We start from the raw sequence: 23,171 nt of genomic DNA on the forward strand, positions 1-23,171 counted from the left end.
TCTAGACAAATAGGCACAGATGATACTAAACTGCTCAAGATAGTTAAGACCAAAGCAGACTGTGAAGAACTTCAGAAAGATCTCACAAAACTAAGTGATTGGGCAACAAAATGGCAAATGAAATTTAATGTGGATAAATGTAAAGCAATGCACATGGGAAGGCACAGTAACTTTAGGTTTAAAACTGGGCTCTGAAGTGGTTTTTTTTTATTATTATTTAATTTAAAAACAATTCCTCAGAAAAGATTTATCATCAAACTCCCAAATATCAGTCAACCCACAGTACTGGTGTGTTTGTTTCTTATGATAAAAACTACAGCAAATCTATTAAAATGCACAAGACCTCACAGGACAGACTTTGTTGTGATCACTAAACATATTTTGGACTTCAGATATGTACACAATGTTGCTGATTATGCTACACCTGTAAAAAGGTGCTAGCTTTAAAATGCCATGTATTCAGACGCTGCACTCCAGAAGGGAGACTACCGACGGAATTTTCCCTAAGGCAGGCATAAAAAAGTTGAAGAAGTAGATGCTCCCAAGAAAAGAAAAACACAGCACACCTTCTGAGTAACATCTTCATGGGAAAGGAGTCTGCATAGCCTACTGTATTGGAATCACAGTCCATCAATGACTGGCAAGGACTTACAGAGGACCCACGTGGCAACAATAGGAATCACATGCTGTGTTAGGCAACTTGAGTGCCTCATGTTAGGAAGGATTACTTAGATCACCGCCTCTGCCCAGGAGGGCAATAGACATACTTCAGACACACTATAATAGGAGCTTCCCTCTTTTATACCCTGTGAGAACATTCTACGTACCTTCTGAAGTTTGTCTGCCTTGTCATAGTATCCCTCCAGCTCCTGCCGCAGAACATGATTCTCCTCCGAAAGCATCTCCACCATTTGCTGCGCTCGCTCCACAATGGCATATGCATCAGGTGTGAGCTGCTGGCTTGGTAGAGTCGTAGATGGAGGCTGGGCAGTTACAGGTGATGGGAGCGATGGCAAGGTTGCTGAGTGCAGCGGGCCAGTAATGGAGGAGGCCTGGGAGGACATCGGACTGTGCTGCTGTACCGGCACCGATGGAAAAGCAGGTTGACATTGTCGGCTAAATAAAAGCAAATATGGGAAAAGAATTATACCAGCCCAGAGAAACTTCCCTGAAAACATACCAGCCATCTAGATTGTAAGGGCTTTGGGATAAGGCATGTATTTTTACTACAAGTTTGTTCAGCACCTAGCAATGGGACCCTGACTTCTAAGCAATACCATAATATAAATCACAACAACTGTACTCCTTGTAAACCATCTACTCACATGTAATTGACAATGATTTATATATTTATCTGGATCTCTCAAATGATAAAAAGGCATCCATCCAAAAGCACTGGCTATCCTGCTTTTGCCTAGATGCACAAATAGTGTCACAGATTTCAGACACCAACGTAATTCAGGAGTACTGGCTGATGGATCCTAATTTAAAAATAAACAATATATTCCTTCATCCTTCAACCATTACCTGCCTGGAGCAAGTCAGAGAGTAGAAGATGAGAGGAAATGAGGTGAGCAATGTGATGTTCCTGAATAGCTTTAGCCTAGCAAAGGACAGACTGCTGCAAAATGGCTGGCTGGACAACCCTGATCAATTCTTTCAAATCATCAAAGTCGTTTTACAATGAGAGACCTCATAATGATTGTATGAATAGGCAAGTTATATTCTGATGTATTAATCTATCTATTGATCTTACTGAAAACAAAGAAGTGACTTGATCATGGTCTAGAGGTATCTACATGGGGATATGTTTTCTGACAATAGAGGTGTCTTTAATTTAGCAGATAAAGGTATAACAAGAGCCAATGGCTGGAAGTTGAATCTAGACAAATTCAGACTGGAAATAAGGTGCAGTTCTTTAACAGTGAGGGTAATTCTATCTTAGCTACTTATGTGTCCCCATCTCCATAGTAACTGACTGTCTCACAATCTTTAATGTATTTATCCTTACCACACTTCTGAGCCAAAAACTCCAAAGGTAATAACAAAATGTTGTTTAAGTACATCAGAAGCAGGGAGCCAGCTAAACAACCAGTGGGGCCCCTTGATGATCGAGATACAAAAGGAGCGCTTAAAGACAATAAAGTCACTGCGGAGAAACTAAATGGATTCTTTGCTTCAGTCTTCACAGCTGAGGATATTAGGGAAATTCCCAAACCTGAGCTGTCCTTTGTTGCTGACAAATCTGAGGAACTATCACAGATTGAAGTGTCATTAGAGGAGGTTTTGGAATTAATTGATAAACTTAATAGTAACAAGTCACTGGGACCAGATGGCATTCACCCAAGAGTTCTGAAAGAACTCAAATGTGAAATTGCAGAACTATTAACTATGTTTTGTAACCTGTCCTTTAAAATCAGCTTCTGTACCCAATGACTGGAAGATAGCTAATGTAACGCTAATATTTAAAAAGGGCTCTAGGGTGATCCTGGCAATTACAGAGCAGTAAGTCTAACATCAGTACCGGGAAAATTAATGGAAACAATAGTTAAGAATAAAATTGTCAGACACATGGAAGAACATAACTTGTTGGGCAAAAGTCAACATGATTTCTGTAAAAAGAAATCATGTCTTACTAATCTATTAGAGTTCTTTGAAGGGGTCAACTAACATGTGGACAAGGGGGATCCAGTGGACATAGTGTACTTTGATTTCCAGAAAGCCTTTGACAAGGTCCCTCACCAAAGGTTCTTATGTAAATTAAGCTGTCATGGGATAAAAGGGAAGGTCCTTTCATGGACTGAGAACTGGCTAAAAGACAGGGAACAAAGGGTAGGAATAAATGGTAAATTTTCAGAATGGAGAGGGGTAAATAGTGGTGTTCCCCAAGGGTCAGTTCTAGGACCAATTCTATTCAACTTATTCATAAATGATCATGAGAAGGGGGGTAACGTGAGGTGGCAAGTTTTCAGTGATACTAACTGCCTCAAGATAGTTAAGACCAAAGCAGACGTGACGAACTTCAAAAGATCTCACAAACTTAAGTGATTGCGGCAACAAATGGCCAATGAAATTTAACGTGGATAATGCTAAAGTTAATGCACACTGGAAAAATATCCCAATATACATCACAATATGATGGGCGGCTTAATTTAGCTACAACTATCAGGAATGAGATCTTAGAGTCATAGTTCTCTGAAAGACATCCACACACTGTGCGTGGCATAAAAAAAGCAACAGGATGTTAGGAATCATTAAAAAAGGGATAGAGAATAGATGGAGAATCTCTATTGCCCTATATATCCATGGCTACACCCACATCTTGATTACTGTGGACGATGTGGTCTCCTTATTCTCAAAAGGGATGACTGGCATGTTAGAAAAGGGCTTCAGAGAAGGATCAAGGGCACTAAAATGATTAGGGCTGTTTGGAGCTGGGTCTCAGATGAGGGCGATTAAGCACTAGGACTTTTCAGCTTGAAAAGAGCGAGACTAAGGGGATGTGATACAGATATATAAATCTGAGTGTGTGTGGAGAGCAAATAAGGAAAGTTATATACTGTCCCATAATATAAGAACTAAGGGCCACCAAATGATTAATTGGCAGCAGGTTTAAAACAATAAAAGGAAGTTCTTCTTCACACAGCGCACAGTCAACTTGTGGAACTCCTTGCCTGAGGAGGTTGTGATGGCTAGGACTATAACAGGGTTTAAGAGAGAACCAGATAAATTCCTGGAGGTTAAGTCCATTAATGGCTATTATCCAGGATGAGTAAGGAATGGTTTCCTAGCCTCTGTTTGTCAGAGGGTAGAGATGGATGGCAGGAGAGAGATTACTTGATCATTACCTGTTTGGTCCACTCTCTCTGAGGCACCTGGCATTGGCCATTGTCAGCAGACAGGAAACTGGGCTGGATGGACCTTTGGTCTGACCCAGTATGGCCGCTCTTATGTTCTATCCCCATTTTACAGATAGGGAACTGAGGCATAGAGAGGCTAAGTGACTTGCCCAGTTTCACACAGGAAGTCTGTGATGGAACAGGGAATCAAACCTGGGTTTCCGAAGTCCCAGGTTAGCATCCTAACCACTGGATCATGAGGCTACTTTGTGTGCTGAGTACATCATCAGATTAGTGAATTTTTTAAAACTTATTTGCTAATTCACTAATGATTAAGTTGGCACAAGAAAGCAGGTCAATGCCAGGAAAGTAGAATTCTGATAGACACCAAATACATCAGAAAATAGATTTGCTGCCATTGGTATACTGTAGATTTGCTTCAGTGTTGCTGGTAGAACCCCCCACTCCTCCTGGCCTCGTCACACTACATGCCACATCCCACATATGCCACATAATGTTTGATGCTAAAGCGAGGTCACAGAGCATCCAGGGGAAAAGAAATAAGGGAAGCTATAACAAGCAAAGCCATTGTTAACTGAATGGAACACTGTCTGGAATTGGAAATTCTCCTGCACTGCTATATCAGTGATGATATCATAGGGGCTGGGAAATTACAGCAACACTGTTCTCAGTATCGATTATACAGTAATGGGAAGTAAACATGATGTGTTCTGCTTGGGCTGAAGGGTGCGCAGTGCTCCCTTATATGGAAGGGTCAGGATCACGATCACAGGTGATACTGCTTGGAATGTTATGTTGCTCTGCCACATCTGTCTCCTTATCACCAGCAAAATCAGAGAAAGGAAAGGACTGTGCATGCGGGCCCACGTGTTGTGGGGGAGGCCTTTCATTCCTTTGCAATACTGTTTGAGGTTGGACCTATACCTGGTCAACCAGTTATTGTGAACTCAACGGTGTGGCCTTCAGACGTTAGACTGTATGCCCCTGAGACGGACCAGGGGTCAAGTTTTGACCTCAGTTATTGTTCACTGGTTTACATCTAGATTGGGAACAATTAATTTTGATCCCTGAGACTTCCTTATAATCTCAAATATCTCAGCATATAGAAAGGTGGGATATCACTGAATTAGAGGTCATCAACAGAATTTAATCCTCCTCTAGAGTGATAATCTATGGGCTCAAGTAGTTACATGGGTACAATTTTCACTATAACCCGCAATTCCACAACCATGACATTTGCAGCACTTGACCTCTATTTTTGTGAAGATAACCTAGAAATGTGAATCAAGTTTAAATTGATTCAGTATTGTCTTCCAGAGACTGCAAACAGCCTGAAACAATAGCTCTGAGAGGTTTGAACTGCTTTGTTCATCTCAATGGGTCATTAACTGTGACACTGAAAGGTGGCACTGTAAATGTATACATCATTAACTATCTCATTACTGATCACTTCAGCAGAAGCATTTAGTGTGCTTATTTACAGCCCCAAATTACTATCCAGTCCTTTCTAGGGGTACACCACTCTACACCAGCAGAAAATCTGTCCCTTAGTTTTATCCACGCTCTTTCCCTTTCCTGAAAGCTTCCCTGTAACACCATTAAGTAAGTCTCAGACCGTACTCCAAACAAGAACTACCACATTTCCTAAAGATTGCCTGCTGAGGCCATTTTGTTACTGCCCTTTTCATCATCACACTCTCTTTTGTAAAACCTCATAGGAAACCACCAGTATCCTGTCCTCGTCAGGGAACTGAAATTTCTTCTTATTTCAAAAAATTAACTACAAAAATAGTATGACCAATATTGTAAACTGGGTTGAGCAATGAAATGTCACATACAATATTATGAACACCTCAGATATTTCCAATTGCAACCTAGTAAATAGAATGTTACTACTTTATGTGAGGCTTAGTCTAACACTTAATAGTTTATCAATATAATTATTTCAATTAGTGTTTATTTTACCCAAATAGTTATCCTGGTAAAAGCCTTAGTGTGGACACAGTTATACCAGCATAAAGAAGACTTCTACCAGTATAGTTAATTCTCCTTCCTGTACCGGAATAGCTACACTGGTATAAAGCACCTAGATATTGATATATCTGCATCCAAACTAGATGAGCTGTACCTACTTTAACTATACTGGTTAAGCCCCGATTGTCCTATTTGGGGATTTCTAACCTCATATTAGTTTTGTACTTTTCAGTTGCCTTCAGCCAGTCTAGCAGGGCCGGCGCTACTATTTAGGCGACCTAGGCAATGGCCTAGGGTGCCAGAATTTTTGGGGGGGCGGCATTTTGCCGGGGGGGGGCAGCACACGGGTCCGGTGGACCTACTGCAGTCGTGCCGGCGGACGGTCCGCTGCTGGAAAGGCTCAGGTGGAGCTGCCGCAGTCATTTCGGCGGACGGTGCGCTGGTCTAAAGGCTCCGGCGGACCTACCACAGTCATGCCTGCGGCAGGTCCACCGGAGCCTTTCCAGCAGCGGACTGTCCGCCGGCATGACTGCGGTAGGTCCACCGGACCCACGGGGGGCGGCGAAATGGCCGTCCGCCTAGCACTCAGAAATACTGGCGCCGCTCCTGCAGTCTAGGTTTACATTGAGAAGTGAGAGGAGACGCAGGCCCAGTTAATTCAGTCATTCCTGATTTTCGAGTTATTCACCCCAAGTGACTCCTGATTTACATCCATGTGAGAGCAGAATCAGGCCATAGATTCTGCACAGGCCAGAGTGTACTGGACGTTATCATAAGTATTTTCCATCTTGAACTTGTACAATTTATGTCGCTTCTTTTGTTGTATGGCTGGTAAACATAATGAATTACTGATGAATAGTTTGTTCTTTACTGTTTACAAGTCTCATTTATCCCAGGTTTCCTTTGAAGTTTTTTAAAACTGAACCCACTCTTAAACTTCTGGGTGCATGTACAATACATATAACACAACAATCCAAAAAGCAAACTGGCAGTTAGAAAAAATAAGATTCCCTGATGAGGTTAAATACAGTCCATATCCAACCTCTCTAGTTAATGCCTGAATGAATAAAGAAATGAACCAAGCTTGCCCTGTGGCCAGAAAGTCAACAGAGTTGAGCTCCCTTGGACTAATAGGGCACACAAATACCAACGATTTTCCTTTATTTTTTTTAAGATGGTGATTTTACTCTGTAGTAGAGCTGGCTGAAATTTCCTGTGTAAAAGGTTTTTCATGACAAAATTGCCTATTTTTTAAAATGACTCTTCAAGAAAAATCATCAAAATTATAGACATTTTCCATGTTTTGCAAAATTTCCAGTGATGTTTTTATCAATTTTTGTAAACACTTTTGTCAAAATTGTTTTACAACTCAGTGACTTTTTTTGTTTACTGAAAACCTGTTTTTTTGGTAAATGAAAAATTTTTATACGAAATAATGCAACCACTGCTTTGGGGAATGAAAAGTTTCAATAATGATTCTGATAAATTTATTAATTTTTCAGTTTAAAACATTATAAAAAATAGGTCCACTTGGAATACTTGGTAATTTTGAAATCATTTTTCAACCAGCTTTGCTCTCATTTTTTTTCATTATAACTCTTTTACTAGTGATTGCACTTTGTTAGTGTTGTCAGGATAGTTTTATTGTTTGTTTGTCCTTTTTGACAGGCATTTAGGAGAGAAGGCTATGACAGCTACAGAGGCAGCAGCGGTAGCGACCCATGGAATGAAGATGACTAGATGTGGAAGCTGCAGGACGTACAATCTTCTGGAGAGGGTACTTGAAAGGTGCTTCATTTATATGAAGTGCCGCCTGATAGACGTAAAGGAAGAGAAGGTCAGAGGTTTGGAGATGCAGCTAGAAACTATGGTTGAGTTTCTAAGGGGATTTAACAGATGATAGAGAGAAGGAGAGAGAAGGCTGAAGGGAAGCCTCAAGACTTGCAGATCAGAGAACTGTGGATGAGAAAAGTGGCCAGTGAAAGCATGTGACTATGAGAACAAGGTAGAGGAAAAGACCAGCTAGCGAAGGAGAAATAGAACTGAGGAATAGGTTTGCTGAGTTGGAAAATGGAAGCAGGCAGGCAGGCAGTAACGGAAGATGGAAGAGCAAGGAAGAAGAGAAGAGTGGCTAGTCCTACAAGAAGAGAGGAAGAGGCATGGATGGAGGTTAGCATGGGCTGGAGGAGGCTGAGCCTCCCCAACACCAGGAAGAGGCAGGTCTATGTGACTGGGGACTTCCTACTAAGAAGAACAGAAAGGCCTGTCACCAGAGCTGTTCTGGAGAACACACGTGTATGCTATCTGCCTGGAGCTAATAAATGGAATGTGGACCTAAGGCTGAAGAGGAGCCTAATGGGAGCAGGCAAGAATCCACTGATTGTTCTTCACATGGGGACAAAGAATACTGCTAGATTCTCATTAGGGTGCATTAAGGAAGACTACACCAGGCCGAGGAAAATGCTTAAAGAAATGAAAGCTAAGGTGATCTTCAGTAAAAACAACGAGGAGTCTGGTGGCACCTTAAAGACTAACAGATTTATTTGGGCATAAGCTTTCACCCAAATAAATCTGTTAGACTTTAAGGTGCCACCGGACTCCTCGTTGTTTTTGTGGATACAGACTAACACAGCTACTCCTCTGATACCTGATTTTCAGTGGGATTCTACCCATACCTGGAGGAGGAGAGCAGAGGCAAGACAAGATTATGATGATCAACAGATGACTCGCACAACAGTGCTATGAGAAGGGCTTCGAGGTGTTAGACCACTGGAAGGTGTTCACCAACATAGGACGGTTCTCCTAGGATGGAAACAGACTTCTTGGATTGAGATTGGCACAACTGATGAAAAGAGCTTTAAACTAGGAATTCAGGAGAGACAGTTGGGAGGGGCTCATGTAATCTCAATGCTTCATTCCAATATTTGAGCAGCAGGAAAATCACGTGAAAGAGGATACAGCAATGGAGAAAGGAACAACAGAGGGTAGGAAAATGGACATCAAGAGGCAAGATAGTGCCAATACCACTGACAATAACAGATATGTGATATTGGCAGTAAAGTAGCTGTACCTAATTGGGCAAGAAATCTGAGTGAAGCCAAGCAGAAACAACTAAGATGTCCGTACACCAATGCAGGGAACCTGCGTAACAAACAGAAGAACTAGAACTACTAGTGCAGAAAGTGAAACCAGATATTATAGGGATAATGGAAACATGGTGGAATAGCCATCATGACTGGAGTACAGGTATTGAAGGGTATGTGCTGTTCAGGAAAGACAGAAATAAAGGTAAAGGTGATGGAGTAGCATTGTATATTAATGATGAGGTAGACTGTAAAGAAACTGGAAGTGATGGAATGGATAAAATGGAATCTGGGTCAAAAATCAATTGGGGAAGAAAGGTAACAGAGGAAAATGGTTAATGGATAATGGTTGGGGTCTGCTATAGACCCCCATGATCTGATCTGGATATGGATATTTTAAATGAAATAAATATTAAGGTTGTCAAGCAATTAAAAAAATTAATCGCGCTGTTAAACAATAATAGAATAACATGTATTTAAATATTTTTAGATGTTTTCTACATTTTCAAATATATTGATTTCAGTTACAACCCAGAATACAAAGTGTACAGTGATCATTTTTATTACAAATATTTGCACTGTAAAAAACAAAAGAAATAGTATTTTTCAATTCACCTAATACAAGTACTGTAGAGCAATCTCTTTAGCATGAAAGTTGAACTTACAAATATAGAATTATGTACAAAAAAATAACTGCATTCAAAAATAAAACAATGTAAAACCTACAAGTCCACTCAGTTCTACTTCTTGTTCAGCCAATTACTCATAGAAAAACATTTCTTTACATTTGCAGGGGATAATGCTGCCCGCTTCTTGTTTACAATGTCACCTGAAAGTGACAACAGGCGTTCACATGGCGCTGTTGTAGCCGGCATCAAAAGACATTTACGTGCCAGATGCACTAAAGATTCATATGTTCCTTCATGCTTCAACCACCATTCCAGGGGATATGCATCCATGCTGATGATGGGTTCTGCTCGATAATGATCGAAAGCAGAGTGGACTGACACATGTTCACTTTCATCATCTGAGTCAGATACCCCCTGTAAAAGGTTGATTTTTTTTTGTTGTTGTTGTTCTTCGCGTTCTGTAGTTTCCGCATAAGAGTGCTGCTCTTTTAAGACTTCTGAAAGCATGCTCCACATCTCATCCCTCTCAGACTTTGGAAGGCACATCAGATTCCTAAACCTTGGGTCAAGTGCTATAGCTATCTTTAGAAATCTCACATTGGTACATTCTTTGTGTTTTGTCAAATCTGCAGTGAAAGTGTTCTTAAAATGAACAACATGCTGAGGCATCATCCAAGACTGCTGTAACATGAAATATATGGCAGAATGCAGGTAAAACAGAGCAGGAGACATACAATTCTCCCCCAAAGAGTTGAGTCACAAAATTAACTAACACTATTTTTTTCAAAGCGTCATCAGCATGGAAGCACGTCCTGTGGAATGGTGGCCAAAACATGAAGGGGCCTACGAATGCTTAGCATATCTGGTATGCAAATACCTAGCAACGCCGGCTACAAAAGTGCCATGTGAACACTTGTTCTCACTTTCAGGTGACATTGTAAATTGCATTGATTTTCATGACAACAGAATACAAAGTGTACAGGGCTCACATTATACTATTATTTTTATTACAAAATTTGCACTGTACAATGATAAACAAAAGAAATAATATTTTTCAATGCACCTCATACAAGTACTGTAGTGAAAACTCTTTATCATGGAAGTATTTGTTAAATTTCAATTGGTGTTCTATTGTTTAACAGTGCGATTAAAACTGCGATTAATCGCAATTGATTTTTTTAATCATGATTGATTCTTTTTAACTAATTGTGTGAGTTGGCTGCGATTAATCGACAGCCTTAGTGAAGATATAACAAGTTAGAGGATGCTTTTCTGTATTGATTGATTGATTGATTGATGTTAATCTAGTTTGTTCATGATTGTCCTCCACTGCATCTTCTGATGCTACACATTAGTGACGTGGATGGGATATCTAGATAATTAATCTACACTAACACTCTCTGAACAATGAACAAATTGAGATGAGGAGCAATTGTCTTGATGCTTTATTTTAATCAGGATCGTTGTGGGCCTAGAAATAAAACGGATTTCCTGTGACGAATCCTGTGAGGACTGATAGTCACGTATTGAAAGACTACAGCAGTTTGTTGATGCTTATGGTGTAGCATAACAAAAAGGTAGCATTCCCTTCTGAGACCTGTGGGAAGTAAAACCTATGCACATAGATTCATAAGTGGAATCAGCAGTCTGCCAAGCTCACAAGTGTGCATGTGGCACAACTGAAGAAGCCAAGCCAATTTGGAACAAATCTGGATGATGGTTCGAGGAACTATTTGGTGTGTGGTTAGAGATACCAGCCATTTGCTGACAGACGCTGATTTTACATAATCCTGAGCTGTGGGATATCACTGTGTCAGTGAAGACTGCAGCAAAAGACATGGAAGATAAAATGGCCCAAAGTCAGAGTGACGTTTACCAAATCAGTGCCACATTAGCCCAAGGCTGAATCCTCATTTTGAAAGTTTCTCCTGTTGCCAAATAGACCATAAACTGTCATTTCAAAGGGGAGCTGTATCAGAAGTACCAGAAAGTCTGTGTGTAAAAGCAAATAAACTGTAACAAATCCAGACACAAGAATAAAGTAGTTCAAACCTTTCCTGAACCATTATCTGCCAGTGACAGAGATGGTGACTGTTTAAACACTGCCAGTAGGATTATACACACAGAAAATAAACTCCAGAAAAGCTCAGATATCATATAGATAGAACCAGAAAACATCTGCTCAATGTGCAGTGGCAGTCAAAAAAGCTAACAGAATGTTAAGAACCATTGGAAAAAGGACAGATAATAAGACAGAAAATATCATAATTCCACTATATATTGATGGTATGCTCACCCCTTGAATATTGTGTGCCGTTCTGGTTTCTCCATCTTAAAAAAAATATATTAGAATTGGAAAAGGTACAGAGAAGGGCAAAGATTAATGATCAGGGGTATGGAACAGCTTTCATACCAGGTGAGGTTAAAAAGACTGGGACTTGTTCAGCTTAGAAAAGAGATGACTAAGAGGGGATATCATAGAGGTCTATAAAATGAATCGTATGGAGAGAGTGAATAGAGAAGTGTTATTTATTTACTCCTTCACATAACAGAAGAACCAGGGGTCACCCAATGAAATTAATAGACAGCAGGTTTAAAACAAACATAAGGAAGTACTTCTTCACAAAATGCACCATCAACCAGTGAAACTTGTTAGCAAGGGATGTTATGCAGGCCAAAAGTATAACAGGGTTCAAAAAAGAATTATATAAGTTAATGAGGATAGGTCCATGAATAGCTATTAGCCAAGACGGTCAGGTATACAACCCCAGCGTCTGGATGTCCCTAAGTCTCTGACTGCCAGATGCTGGGACTGGACTCCAGGGGACGATGGATCATTGATAACTGCCCTGTTCTATTCGTTCCCTCTGAAGTATGTGGCATTTGCTACTGTTGGAAGACTGGTCTAGATGGACCATTGGTCTGACCCAGTATGGCCATTCTTATGTTACCCAACTGAGCAGGTCTCATTGAAATCAGTGGGACTACTTGTAAGAGTACCTGCTCACTGGTAAGCAATAAGGAGTTCACAAACTGGGCCCAAACAATTTCACAATCAATTAACCTGACTGTATCATTCCCACTTTGATACAGAATTCAGTGAAGCTCTGCCGCATACACTGGAGTAAGCTCTGAGGCTTAGTATACAGGATCTTGCCCAAAAAATATTTAAAAAGACTCAGCAGAACAAGCTCCTTGGTTATTGAATCAGCATTTTTCACGAGCTATAAAAATCAAGCCATCACCCTTTTATGTGGAGATTAATCCATTTGGTGTCTGCAATCTTTGTTAACATAATGAATCACAGCTGGAATCCTGTTATGCTTCCTGAGAATATAACCTGAACGTGAGCTCATTATCTTGGATTTCCCATTCTCATATAGCTGTTTCTTATCATCAAGACGGATTTTCACTTGGCTCTTATAAGCATAATTTTCAGTTGAAAAATTACACAAACTCTGAGAGCTAATGCTGGTATTCAAAACAAATGTTTAGCTGGTGGAATTCAAATAAATGTTCCCAAGTCTAAACATGTGTAAGGGAAGACCGGCAGACCACCAGTGCAGGCTCATGCTTGCAAATAAAGTGGCAAGGTCCTGATCCTGAGCATCCCCACCTGGCAGGATCAGATTTTATTTAATCAATTTCTACAACCATTGTACTATTTGAATGAGCAATCATCTTTACCAGCCCTCATTTTGCAAACAAACAAGTTACGTACAGTATTTCAAACACTCACAATAATGAAATCTTCAGGTTCTGATTTCTGCTTTCCAAAAAAGAAAAAAAAAATCAGAAATGCAGAGCTGGGCCTGGGAATTCAGACCATACTCCAGCTTTACCATGGGCCAACGCTGAGGAAAGAGGAGGAACTCTGCATTGGGAGTTAAAGTCAAAGGAGCTTCAAGGATTTATGGGTCAATAAATATCTAATTAGACCACTTTTAACATGGAAAATATTAACACATCATCAAATATGTGGATTTTTAAAGTCCTCCGGATCCAAGGAGGATGGAGAGATATTGTTCGGGGAGACCAAGGAGGAATTGCTAAGAATCATGGGGTGAAACAGAGGTTATACATATCAGGAAAAATGTCCTAACAGTGCAGTCCATTGGACTATGGGATAATTCCCCAAGGAATGGTGGAAGCCTCATTGTTTAAGGCACACTCAAAGCGAAGCTCCACCTTCAGACAGGAGCATGAGAATTCAGTAGGTGCTGTGATGCTTAACTGGTTTCCACTAACTCTCAGGAGTCAGTCCACAGAAGGTAACATTTTAAGATGACTTTTTATGCACTTTGAGTGAAACTCACCCCTGTGCAGAAGGTCAGCACAAGGGACTACGCGCCACATAAGCCCACTTGTGAGGATTTCATTGGAACATAAGAGGCACACAGGGCCCTTTGCACAAGACAGCATTTTACCCTCTGAGTGAAATTCACACACAATGAGAACAGCCTGAAATAAGCAGGTAACTCGTTACCTCACAGAGTTGGGTTTATGTTTTTGTTATGTTTCACACTCTCATTTAAAAAGAACCAACACACTATTTCATTTTTTTTTTAATACTCCTTGACTAAATTTTTTTAGGCCAAATCTCAGCCCAAAGCATTTTTTTTTCTTACTTGTGAACCATAATCAATTGACAAATAGGGTTTTACAAAGGTAGCACTGTGCCCTTTAATTTAGAAGCTGAACCATAGTAAGTGTTAGAAAGTTTATGGCACCTCTAACTACCTATGGTGGTGACCTATAGCTTTGTTGCTTCAAATAACCTACATTAAAATGGGGACATCTGTACAGCTTGGTATTAGATTAATGATGAAAAATTGCATATCTAATTGATGTTTTTTCTACTATAATTCAATTGTATAAATATATCCAGATACTTTTACGTTTATGCGTAAAGTGAAATTAATAGGAATTAAGAAAATGAAGAACTATTAAATACAATGTTAGTTTTTGAAGAACTTTAGAGCTCAGAGATGATCAGAATATTGGACCCAATTCTGCTCTCAGTTACAGCAGTGCAAATCCAGAATAACTCCATTGACTTCAGTGGAGTTAATCCAGATTTATGCCACTGTAACTGAGAGCAGAATATAGTCCACTGTACCTAAATATATCATCAGTGTTATAACCATGGGGCCTGATTCCCATGTACACTAAGGCCACTTTACACCATTCTTCCAGTGTAAAGGGCCTTGAAATGGGAGTAAATTATATTTACATCCATTTTACGGCCCTTTTGCACTACCAGTTGTATAAAATGGCCCTAATGTAACGGGAATCAGACCCATTTTTGTTTGTATAGCACCAGAACCCGCACAAGCCAACTGGAGTTATTCCATCGATGTCAATGGGCACAGGATCAGGGCTTGTACAACTATACTTTCACTTATCCCTTCAGAAAAGAGTTATTTATGACCTACACAGCATATTTCTAAGTCTGTGGGAAAGTCTGGTGCAATTTGATTCCTTAGTTCAAGTTGTTTAATGGGAAAAAGTGCCCACAGATGAACCCACTTGGTTTTCTAGCGTTACAGAGCTGATAGAGTTCACCCTCAAAGCTAAGAAGCCGGGTTAAGAGAGTAGGCCTGTTTGCTTAAATAATGTCAATTTAAAAAAAAGTTCACAGCCAAACAGTATTTACAAAAGTAAGGACGTCAAAGGCCAGGAGCTAGAATTACCTTGTCACACCATATTCTGGGGGAGGCTGGTATCTGACAACTGCTCCTTCCGTTCTTGCTGGCAGCGGAGCAGGGTAGGAGGGTTTGAGCATCTGCATCATCCCCGAGTGCTGGTCATTATAAAACAACCCGTGTTCCTGAGTCTTGCTGACTGGTGACACCACCTGCTTGGCTTTGAAGGGGTACTCAGGCGGGGGACCTCTGGGATCCATTCCTTTGCCAGAAGGCTGAGTAGGTGGGGGTCCTACAGTTTTGAAGCCTTTGTTACTCCCTGAGGTAGGAGGGTGTTGCTTAGCACCATTTCTCTCCAAGGACAGCTGCATTATCCTCTCGCTTAGAGATCGGACATGACCCTGCTTAAGTTCTTTAAGTGCTTCATCTTTATGAGCCTGCCCACTGTTGGCCCGATTCACAGTTGGTCTCCCTTCCGTTCTCGATTTCTGATTGGATACTCCAGCAATGTAAAAACTTGGGCCAACAGCACCTGGCTGCTGGCCCCTAAAAAACTGGGACTGGGCCTTCGCCTCCTCATAAGTTGGTAGTTCTTCATTGTTCTGATGAGGCTGGATGGCCCTGGACTGTTTCTCCATCACAGTATTGTCCACCTGATGTTCTTGCCCCTGAGGTTCCTGGCGTGCTGACTGCTGGAGCATTTGTGGGTCTTCTTGTGTGAGGTTTTCTGTGGAAGAAAGTGTGCTTGTAGTGCTGTTGGATGGTCCTGCGCTCCCTGTGGCCTGGTGCTGAATTGCCAGCAGATTCATGTTCTCATTTGGATTGCCATACCTCAGCTGCTCCTGGATCAATCGCTGTAATACTGTTCCAGCTGCAACATCCTCTGAACCTCTCATTTCCACCTCTGAGATCCCAAGGAAGTTTGGAGGGTGGAAGTTGCAAAGAGGATCCTCAACTAAACACAGAACAGAAGAAAGTCAGGATTTATATTTTCTGATGACACCATTATTTAAGGCTGGCAACTGCTGAGAAATCATCTAATCCTTTTACACTATAGTACCCTGCTTCCTCTCCTCCTTACCAAACAATGCAGGATAACCTTGGGAAAACTCTGAAATGCTATTAAAAATAATGACGTTGTACTGGTGTAATTAAGAGCAGAATCTGGCCATGAATTCACTATCTTAGTCCAGTAATTTGATATATTTCTATCTATGCTATCTCTATATGATTAACAGTAATTTTGACATGTCAGTTCTAACAAGATGATAGGGTGACAGATGCACTGCTACGTAAATCAGATCTGCTTATACAGTACCTTGGCTGCTCTATTCCCTGGTGTCAGGCACGTTAGAAATATCACAGCTAGGCCGATTAGATAAAATACATTCCATAAATGACACAGAAAATAAAAAGGATAGTGCAATATCCTGGGCCACAGGAAGACGGGAGCTAAGGAAAAGTCACAAATCTCCAAGTACTGTATCTGAGTGGGGCCAAATACCACATTAATTTGTATGCTGTGAAACTCATTGACTTCAATAAAGTTGCACAGATTGTGCAAAATATTGACTATTATCTGAATTGATTCCAATACACTTTTCCAACACTTGAACCCACTTGCCTAGTTTTCTACTGGAAACAAGTTGCAGCTAATGAATTGCAAAAAGTGAAATACGTAGCTGGGGTCTTCCCTGAATTTCCTAGACTGTAGCAAAGAAATAATTCTATCTACACAATCTCACCAGGACTTGCTGCCCCCTCACTTACCATGCACCAGTTCCACAGCGGTATAACTCCATTGAGACCAATGGAGTTACTCCTTAGAGACATGGGTGTAAACGAGATTAGAATCAAGTCCTCGGGAGCTGGATATAATCATTACAAATTGTTAGGCAACGAGGAAGTACCGTTTTATGTTCATTTTTTGAGGTCACTCTTGGAAATATTATTTCTGAAGCCTGCTGTTCTCAGTTCTCATAGCAGTTTTTAATAAATATTTAAAAAAAATTCATGTGAAAGTAATTAAAAAACAAATGTTCTCTTGAGGTTTGGTACCTCCCTGAGGTTTCATCTGTTATTGCTCACACTGTGTGATCACTTACATACAAATTGGATGCTGGACAGAAAAGAAAAACCCTCAGCTCTCCACTATGAAAATAGGTCACTTCTATTAACATTTTTGTGGCAAAGACTTAAAGATGACTGTAGGGTTTCCAGGGGAGAGTGGATACCATGCAGTTTCACTACAGTCATGTCACACACTCTGCAAAGTCCTTCAGAGGACATTATCAGCTTATGCAGGGTCTAATCACTGCCAGGAAGTGCTTCGATCACACAATGTCCATTTAGTTGAAGTCAAGGGAACTACTTAACCTGATAAAAGTTACACACCTGCTTAAGTGCTTTGCTAGATCAGGGCTTGAGTGCCGAGAACACATATGTAAAAATCACTAAAATGTAAACATTTTCACACTTTGCAAAGGGATAAATTCCATCTAAATCTGCAAAATAACGAAGGGCCAATTTTTTAAAAAAAATAGGCCTGTAAGGTGAGCCTGCAAAATGTGCAGATGCAAAAACATCCATTTATGTGCTCAGCTGGATACGTGCATGTGCATTTACCTAACCTGTACCTGCAGTTGCCTATTTTTCATTTAAAGGTGTTATTACCATTGATTTATATTACTGTAGCATCTAGAAACCATTGCCAATAATCAGGGCCCCATTGTGCTGACACACTGTAAAAATATTCTTTCCCCTAAGTGTTCTCAATCAAGGTTATGACAATACACAACATGTGGATGAGAAAAACACATAGGAGGTAGCAAATGACAAGATCACAGTAAAGAAATCAAGTTATAATACATAAGCAGAAAACATAACATAAGAAGGGCCATATTCGGTCAGACCAAAAGTCCATCTAGCCCAGTATCCTGTCTTCCGACAGTGGCCAATGCCCAGTGCCCCAGAGGGAATGAACAGAACAGGTAATCATCAAGTGATCCATGCCCTGTTGCCCATTCCTAGTTTCTGGCAAATAGAGGCTAAGGACACCACCCCTATGATGGAGGTCTCTCTACAGCACCTGCCTAGCCAGTCATCCATTTTCACCCTAAGTTCTATATTTTGGGGACAAAAAATAGTTGCCTATTTTTGAAAACTTGACCCAAGAGGACTGATCTGTGCTTATTTTTCATAGGATTCTTGCAGTCCTATTCCCTAAGCAGAGTCTCATCCACCTTGGTCTAACTGTCCAGTGAAGAGCAATTGAGTATGGCAGTGTAACATGTTACGTTGTATTGGGTGAAAAATGACACAGGATCAAATCCAGATCTCTTACTGAAGTAAAAGGCAACATTTCTCTTGACTTCAATGGGAATCAAGATTTGGCCAATGATTCTCTTAAGTTTTTACAGCTCATTTTGAAGAAACTCTAAACTTCTCTTCAAGGAGTCGATAACAGAAAAAGGAACTGGAGTTCATTTTACAGGCAGGTGTGTAAGGGTCGTTGCTTTCTTACCAGCTTTATTTTTAGCACCACTGACTGCCTCTGCTGTTAACGAGGAAACATCAAGCTTGCTGGCAAACAGTTGATGGTCCTGATAAAGAAAGCCAATGTCTTCCAGTATCTGAACAGGGCTACTGGGGTTGTAACAAGCAGAGAGGGGGCCTATAAGAAACAAAAATGCGATGTCAATGCCAATAAACCAGTCAGTGAAAAGTCTTGCTGCCATGACTCATGTTGGCTGTATGTTAGAATAATGAATTGCATCTTGCTGAATGATCTGAGTGGCTCTACTGGAGTATCCATACCTCTTTTTTTATTCACATCATTTCTTATTTAGGGCCCATTCCTGCCAGGTCTGAGTGCTTTCTGGTGAGGTGCCGAACATATTCAACTCCCAGTGATTTAACTGAGAGTTGCGGGCACTCAGAATCTCTCAAGAGGTGCTCTGCACCTTGCAGGATTGGTCCTTTACTGTGGAAAAATTTTCAATACAATGCAACACTGCTATTTCTAGCATACCAGAAAGGTTTATACTACACCATAATTTCAAATACAACTATTCTGCTCAGTTATACAAGCCACAGAAAAAAATATGCCTTAAACCTAACCATAAAGGAAAAGAAAGCACAGCTGTGCTTTGAATCTAACACAGGCGGCAATTCCAGCTGTCAGAGACTCAGTAGGTTCAAAACTAAGCACTGAAAGCTTCAAAGCTCTGAGGTTCAGGATTTACTATATTCAGTTCTAGTTCAATGCCACAAAAGCACTGTTAGACTGAGGGACCAGTGATTGTTGAAGGCTTGCCACGCTGTGAACCCTCAGGAATCTAGACTATTGCTCTGTATCATTGGAAAGCTGGGAAACCCTCGCCCATAAAGACATAAAGAATAAATTTCTAACCCTGACAGGGTATGTAACATAAGCTCATAAAATCACATTATTTTGATTACTAATTTATTTCCATCGTCACTGCATCAATCCCCTTTTTAAGCTGACATGATTTTAATCTCTAGAGTTAGGAATGAATCATCTCAAACAGCCAGGGAATCTCCGATTTCACAGGATATATAAAGCATTAATGTTCAACTCAAGTGAGGTATCAGTCCCTAAAAGGCCTTGCCTAGACAATACCTTGACCTGCTAAAATCAAGCTAAAGCAGTTAAACTGTGTCTATATTGGTATTTAATGGAGTTTTCAATTGAGTTAAGATAGGTTGATTGAGCTAAAAAGTTGCTTTTCTCAGTCTGGACAGGGCCCAAATTGGAATTTGGCTATAATCCCAAGGCTAACACCATGGTTCTTAAGAAACACACTGGGATCTTGAATGGTCATAAGTGGCCTGAACCTTGGGCTTACATGTCATTTGAAAGGCAGTCATTCAAACAACACAGGGCCAACAACACCAAGATAGGAACAAGTACCACCTACTGAATCATCAATACCATTTCTTGCACCAGTTTAGCCTTTGAGGTCTCCCATCCAAAGACTGAGCAGGCCTGACCCTGTTTAGCTTATAAAATTTGGCAAGAGCATAAATCAAGGTATAGCCACAAAATAGTAATGGGAAGTAAATGTGGAGATTGTATTATCGAAAGAAAGGGTTGAGAAATCCAAATATCTGTAACAATCCGAATGGCAGCATTCAGTTCAATCTGAAGTCCATGAAGACTTTTATGTGGAAGTTCACTGAACCCATGAATAATAGTCATCTAATGCAGAACATAATTGTTTCGTAGAGTACCATCACCACCACATAGGTAGAGAGAACATGACTCAATATGTGCGGATGTTCTTAATATGGTAAAAGGAAGATCTAGCTAGAGCATGACCAGGGTAGATAAAAATCAAATAAATCGGATTTCTTTTATTTAAATAGGACTTTGATAAAATGCTTTTTGAGGAAAAAACCTATCTAAAGATAGTTTTAATTAAGATACATTATAGCTCAAAGATATCTCATCATGGAATAGGGATTATACATTCTAATTTTGTGGTATGAGAAAATATTCATGTAATGTTTAAGAAAAGTTTTGTAAATGAGTTCCAATAGCTCATGCATTAGGGACCCAATCTTATGGGGTTCCACGGGCATCTGTATAGATTATTCAAGCTAATCTTTCTATCTACCCAATGGGACTCAGTGCTCAGTCTAGAAGATACCATCAGAGATGCTTGGTTTTTAAGTTCTCAAACTGTGGATTTGTGTCTCCAGAGGTACATGCTTGTTAACAGCAAAAATGTTTTTAAATAAATAAATAATATACAGAGGTGAGAAATAACAGACCTCAACTCTACTGTCCCTCTGCAAATTTGTGTACACAGAGTCAATCCCTTACCTCTTTCTAGAAGTGCAAAGTTTTTAAAAGTTCACTGAATAGAAGATCTGGAATAGATCTGGACAAGGAGAAGAAGTCTGGAGATAAATGTGAGAAGCGAGGGACATATGCTTGTTTTGTTAAAATATTATATGTTTGCTGTTGGAGAAAAAAATCCAGAATACTTAATGTTGTTGTTTTACTTAAATAAAACAATTTACATGTCTGTCTGGTGACATTCTCCTCCTAGTACAACATGGCAAGAAAATCCTCCAAATATTAATGATTAACCTGTTGAATTAGAGATAGTTCAACTCCCAATGACTTCATAAATATCTGCTTGAATTACCTTTGGTAAATGAAATAACCAAACAATCATTCAGTTTCTGATATAGCTGTAAAACTAATTTGAAAAGTTTTCAGAATAAACCACTGTTTAAAAATGTATAGTGTGTACTTTTTAAAAATGAAACCTACATCTACCTCTGAGTTGTGAGGAATGTGCATTAAGGTTATATAACAACCAACAAGAATGCAGTTTTACGTAGAAACCCATGATTAAATCGAGTCTTCCTGACTAGTGATTTAAATCATGATTTTAATCAATTTGATTTAAATCAAATCTACCCTGGCATGAACAGAACCACATCAAGGGTAACTATGCTTACATTTCTTATGGCTGCCATAATGCTAACAAAACTTAGAAGCATATCTTCTACTCTCTTCTGCTCACTGCACCACCTACTACCTTGACTACATTCCACCTGATTCATTAGTTTCTTTGCAACCTATGTCTCCCATATCCTTAAGCACTCTCTGTCACCTAACTCCTTTCCCCTGCCATCACGCACACCACTGAGAACACTTCTCTCGAAGTTTCCATCCAACCACTCCTCCCCCTTTTTCCCTTCACTGCTGAACTCCTTGAATTTACTGTCTAATCCTTCTGCCCAGGCTTCCTCTCCGCTAGCTCCCTCCCCAGTCCTCTTCAATCAGCATCTGCCTGCTGTGAAAAAGCCCTTTTCAATGTCATCAGTGAGCTTTCCTGGCCAAATTGCCTGGCCTCCTCTCTATCCTGATGCTCCGTGGTCTATGGCCTTTGAAATGGTCCATCATTTCCCCATCCTCCTCAAACCTCTTTCTCTCTCTCCCTTCTAGGATTCAGAGAGCCTGACTTCTCCTGTTTCTCTGCTTATCTTTGATTCTGCAGGGTCTCTCTCGGCCGCTCCACCTTCCGTTCCCAACTCTTTCTGTCAGAGTATCTCAAGGATCTGTCCATGAGCCTTTCCTTTTCTCCCTCTGCACCTTTCTCCTGAGAATCCTCATCCAGTTACACAACTTAAATCAGCACCATGCTGATAGATCTGGACACCACTTCTCCATACTTAAATTATCCCCTGCAGCCAAATATGCGTCCTGGCTGCTTTTTGATATCTCTTTCTCCCTTCATCTTTACTCCCTTCACTAGTCTACTGTTGTCAGCTCCAGTCTCTTCCAGCTATTCTTGGCAACATCCACGACTCCTCCTTCTCCAACATGAACACTGTTACTGACATTAATCCTGCCAGTTTTTCCTCTATCACCACTCCTAAGTCCACCTGCTTCTCTCAATTTCCACCATGTCCAGGCCTTGATTGTCTCTTGCCTCAGTTGCTGCTGTCTCCTCCTTTCTGGCTTCTTAAATTATCACCTCAGCCCTCCTTTCAATCAGTCCAAAATGCAACCATAAAATTCATGCCCCTTGCCCACTACTCAGACCGTGTCCAGCCTCTGTTCAAATTCCATCACCACCAGTTTCTCATCACCATCTGCATCAAACTAAATTCCTTATCCCTGCTTCTAAGCCCTGCACAACCTGGCTTAGGCTTACCATCTGCTCCTAGCTTTTTCCACTCCATCTCCTGTTCCCAGACTTTACTCATACTGCATGACAAACCTTCCCCTTTGTGTCCTTCTCCTTCTCTTGGTTCTGAGCATGCTTCCATGCTGCTGAATAAACCTTCCCTCCTTGTCTCAGCCAAAAATACCTCCATTCTCCTTAAGACTCGCTCCTTCAAGGAGGTTTATCCTCATTAGTCATCTCCTCAGACTGGTGTTTACCAACTAGATGAGCATTTACTAATTAAATGAGTAAAAATATTTATTTTACTTTA

General features: G+C 40.4%; 1 protein-coding gene across 1 annotated transcript in view; it reads right to left on the minus strand.

The window, feature by feature from the left end:
* AMOTL1 (angiomotin like 1) overlaps positions 1–23,171 on the minus strand; it is a 138,934-nt gene that overhangs the window by 71,788 nt on the left and 43,975 nt on the right. The window contains exons 3-4 of the mRNA XM_075066575.1: positions 15,240–16,146; positions 828–1,116 (exon numbers count right to left, since the gene is read on the minus strand). Coding sequence (XP_074922676.1) covers positions 828–1,116; positions 15,240–16,146 — 1,196 coding nt within the window. The remainder of the gene's footprint in view (positions 1–827; positions 1,117–15,239; positions 16,147–23,171) is intronic.

Source organism: Chelonoidis abingdonii, chromosome 1, assembly GCF_003597395.2.
Source record: "Chelonoidis abingdonii isolate Lonesome George chromosome 1, CheloAbing_2.0, whole genome shotgun sequence".
NCBI classification, from domain to species: Eukaryota; Metazoa; Chordata; order Testudines; family Testudinidae; genus Chelonoidis; species Chelonoidis abingdonii.